Below are 4,891 nucleotides of genomic sequence, written 5' to 3' on the forward strand. Positions count from 1 at the left end.
GGAAAAATTTCGGGAACGAAAAATTAAAAAAGTTGATATTTAAATCGCTTGGTTGCCTCGACTCACGTTTCATGCTTATCTTTTATTCACTGTCCTTGTTTACGTTCGGCAAACTACAAAGGCGGGCGCGAGGCTCGAAAAGGTATTCCCTGACTCTACGAGTGTCAGGTTTAGCTTCCTTGCGGTCTGACACTTGTGGAGAATATACTGTATTCATTTATACGCGAAAAAATCACGTAACCTTAAAAATTCCCCCAAAGGAATGATCTCGAGACAAAAATATTTTTCATTCGATACCATTCGAGTTGCATCAAAAATACCGTTTCGTATTATCACAAATTAAAGATAATTTAGGTGGCTTCTTTCAAGCGAGACACCCGGTGTATAAGGGTTAATTGTTTCGCAGACTAAATATCGCGAGGATAAAGAAACATTACCCGCAGTTCGTTCTCTAATCTACAACGAGAAGAAGCCACGTTAATCGGCTTCTCTCGTAGAGAGAAAAAAAGGAATAGTATGCTCATTCATCATTGCAGCCTACTCGATGATCTTTGAATCAACGTGCCGCGGCATTCCCACAATAACGAAGCTGAAGACGCAGAAAACGGAATCGGCTAGTCACGGCATAGAAAATGAGTATGAAGACGTTGCCACTGACTTTATGCACTTCCCATGCCATTGAGATCCTTTGATCCCGCCGAATCGTTTTCATGGAATGTTCGCCATTAACGAATTTTTAATTGCCCCTGGATTTCTTGCTCTTTTCGAGAAAATCGAAATTCTTCGACTAAAAATACAATTCTTCCCTTTTTTTTTCTTACAGATTTCAATTTTAAGCCTTTTTCTAGCCGCGAGTAACGCTGTGGAGAATACTGTATTGCACCGAGTTTATGATCATGGCAAAAATCAAGTTTCTAAATCGAATGGAAATTAAATAAATCGCAGAAATGAAACAGAATGTAACAAGAAGATAAAAAATCAATAGAATGTACACCTAAGATGAAAAATCAATTGTTTCATGGACAGTGAACTCTCTGATGCACTCTTAGATTCCCTAACTCTCAATCGACAGCGGTATTTCATTCGCAAAGTGCGAAAATAAATAAATAGAACTCTACGTATCAGAATCAGACGGGCGTATATGTGCGCTCTTCTTAAATAAGCCACCACTTCTACAAAACGTACATGACAAGCTTGAAATTTTAAAATGGTGTAGGTAACATTTCCAAAAATTTGAACCTAAGTGCAGAAAAGCCACGTACCACTATTAAATAGCCTAAGTGCCACATACCACTGTTAAAAAGACAAGTGAAATAAGTTACAATTGATTCTGGTAACGTTGAATACGAAACAGTGCCAAATTCTTTATTTCCCGCAATAACAAAATTGTCACTCAGATCGCTACAACTTTAAGCTCCTATCGGAAGGGTGAACGATTCTTCTACTATCTTTCGAATATTTTCGGCAGTAACTGTACAATCACCGTAGCCTTTTTATTCCCAAGATAATCGTCCGGAGGAACACTATGGGAGCCAGGAGAACGCTAAAGGTCAGACATTCACTCTCCTCGCGGTCGAGGAAAAGGAGAGCCTTGTGTATATTTGCTCGTTGTAGAGCTCCGTCCAAATTACAAGTTAACCGCAGCGCGGAATAGGAAAGAAGAAATGGAACGATCCGGACGGAACATTTCGCTCGAGAGCGTGAGAATCTTCGTCTCTCCGTTCGCTGAATGATTGATTTAAAGGTCACGCGTTTCCACGTTCTTTTAACTCGCGTGCTACGGTCCCTCCGTTCACCCTTCCCTATCTCCCCCGGAATATTTAACCCCGTTGACCCTTCTTGGCCAAGTTTCACCCGTTTCTACCACCAACCGTTCTTCTTCAGCTCTCGGTGATTCCCTTTCGTTGCGTTCGCCTTTCTCCGCCGACCGGCGCGATGTTAATTACAACCTCTTAGCTCGAATTACCGTGCACGCCACCACTTTTGCCATCCCCCAACGTGCTGGATTTCGAGGCGATGCGCGTGTATGTGTACGAACGTTTTCGCATCTCTCTGTCTCTTTGTATCGTGTCGTGGCTCGAGGCAACCGTGTGTAATCGTGGAACTTTGTTTCTGTCAGCGGTGTAAATGACACCTAGCGTTGTTCCATCGGCCAATTGTGGGACTTTGTTTGCCGCGATGGGATATTATAGGAACCTAGGGAAAAATATCGAGGGACCCAACGGGAATCGAACCCGGGACCTTCGGCTTTTTTCACTCCCTCTCTATTCTCCCTTCGAGGTTTCCTATTTGGGTATGGAGGCCCCGATACTACACTCGGCCATCCTGAACTTACATTCGCCCTCGAATGTCCTCAGTGCAACACAACTAAACACTTTCGGGCACACTCTCCTACACAGTGGCACACAGCCGAAACAACGCAATTTGGGAGACGTGCAAACTCTCGACATGTTCTTCATCGCACACCTCCTGCCTTCGTGTAGCCGTAGATGCCTCCATCCCGGATTACTCTAATCTACCAAAACGAAGCAAATTAGTATCGAGTCTACTCTACATACAGTGTCGGCTAAAATGTTCCAACCACGGTGCATTTCAACCTAAACCAGAATATTACAGAAAGATGTAAGCAACTTCTAGGAAAATTTCTCAAATATTACCTTAACCCTCGAACAGCCAATCGAAAAACAGTGACGCAGCACGCCAACGCCGGGTCTCTTTTGACCCATACTGGAATTTTGACTAAACGTATTTCAGAACTAATCTCTAAGTAATAAATGTCATCTTGTAACAAAAAATCTTAGAACGAGAAACATAAATATATTATTTACTTCGTTTATGTACATTGTGTACATAAAATTGTATACAGTATGTCTCAGGCATGTTATACATTTCGAGCTGTATTTGATAACATTCCCTACGAATTTGTAGCATCTCGAACATATTTACGTTGTTACTCAGCTTCTTCGATCTTTACTTCTCGCTGCTGTACACAATACTGTAGGAACCGACGACGGAAAAAATACTGGAGGGACCCAACGGGAATCGAACCCGGGACCTTCGGCTTTTTTCACTCCCTCTCTATTCTCCCTTCGAGGTTTCCTATTTGGGTATGGAGGCCCCGATACTACACTCGGCCATCCTGAACTTACATTCGCCCTCGAATGTCCTCAGTGCAACAACTTAACACTTTCGGGCACACAGTGGCACACAGCCGAAACGACGCAATTTGGGAGACGTGCAAACTCTCGACATGTTCTTCATCGCACACCTCCTGCCTTCGTGTAGCCTTAGATGCCTCCATCCCGGACGAGCCCCCATATGTAGGAACCGATGACAGAAAAATATCGAGGGACCCAACGGGAATCGAACCCGGGACCTTCTGCCTTTTTCACTCCCTCTCTATTCTCCTTTCGAGGTTTCCTATTTTTGGGTATGGAGGCCCCGATACTACAATATGGGTAAGTGAAATCCTGTTTTAGAGGCCTTCGTACGGTGTTCGAGGATGAAGTTCTGTTACTGAAAAGTCGTGGACATTTGGGCTCAACCCTTTGAGTGCTATGGATGTATATATGCATACACTCACTTTGTGGTCCTAGCTTGAAACCAACGCAGGTTTTGATATGTATATTTTTTTGTTTACGGGGAGAGAAAGGATTCGAGCGTTAGAGTGGGAATTTCGTGAATATATCGTTTATCCGGGAAGACTGTTAGAGGTAACATCGACGAGAAATGTCGCGAACGCGGCTGGCTCCATTCGAGGAATCGAGAAACCCTGTAATCCATACGGAAAGGAATCTCTCGTGGTTTGCCTGACCCATTCGCGTTCTTCTTCGAGAATTAGACTCTGTTGCTACGCGTCCGAGAGAAAAATAGGGGAGCTACAATGGATGTTACTTAAAACATCCAATTTACCGATTCTGTTCTCGAAAATTGTTTAAAATAAAAATTTTGCATTTCTCCAAGTGAATTGTTAAAAATCTGTTTTGACTACGACTTTTAATTGCAAAGTAATTAAAAGCGACAGCCAAAAATAATTTAACGAAAATCCAAGGAAATACTGTAGCAATGATCTTACCAAGAAAAAAAAAAATAGAAAAAACTTGTGGAATGAGAAGACATTTACACTTCGTTTTCTCAAATTTAAAGGTTCGTTGGAAATATTGATCTAAATTTCAAGAATTCGCCAGGAACTCGCGACACGAATCTAACACAATTCTTTTTCAGCATTGTCCAACAAGAACACGGCGAAATGTTTTTGCCACGTTTTCGACGCGTCAAAGTTGTTTGCTTTGGCCAAGCTCACGGCTCGTTTGGTATCCTCGTAAAGCGTAATTACGACGTCTAGTTTGATCACCGAACGCCGCCCGAATGAGCGGTTGTTAAGCCGTTTATGCCTTCGTTTACTCTCGCAAACGCAACAGTCTAGGACATTACGACGGGTTTCTGTCCATTTTTCCCCACGATTCGCCATTTCCACGTCTACCAAACACCACGGTGATTCCAATGTACACCTGCCCTGTAATTTACCCAAGCAATACGATTAACTATAATAATATTGTAATCCGTTTAGAGTGATCACGAGCCTCGAGTCTTGTTCGAGGAAACAGGTGGTAATTAATGGCTTTAAGGCTCGAGTCAGGTGGATCGACGAGAGTTTCTTTCTTTGCTTTTACGTCGACAATTATCTCCTTTGAATTAACACAGCAGATTTTCCACGTTTTTATCGCTGCTCGTTCTAACGTCAATTTCTTTTTTTTTTTTTTTATGGATAGTTTGAGTATTGTTGAAGATGTTAAGTGTGGAAGACGAGTTAATTCGTCGTTGATTCGCGAATAGTTGGAACACAATATTTTATTCATCTTTAAATGGAAAGATCCAAAACTAGATAAGT

The 4,891-nt window shown here is 42.3% G+C and overlaps 1 protein-coding gene across 1 annotated transcript in view; it reads left to right on the forward strand.

Annotated features, from left to right (window-relative positions):
* The first annotated feature begins 544 nt into the window (after positions 1-544).
* The window catches only part of LOC108570809, a 9,131-nt gene continuing 4,784 nt past the window's right edge, over positions 545-4,891 (forward strand). The window contains 3 exon segments of the mRNA XM_017932720.1: positions 545-628; positions 630-659; positions 661-717. Coding sequence (XP_017788209.1) covers positions 545-628; positions 630-659; positions 661-717 — 171 coding nt within the window.

The sequence above is a fragment of the Habropoda laboriosa genome, unplaced genomic scaffold (genome assembly GCF_001263275.1).
Source record: "Habropoda laboriosa isolate 0110345459 unplaced genomic scaffold, ASM126327v1 scaffold15, whole genome shotgun sequence".
In the NCBI taxonomy this organism is placed as follows: Eukaryota; Metazoa; Arthropoda; class Insecta; order Hymenoptera; family Apidae; genus Habropoda; species Habropoda laboriosa.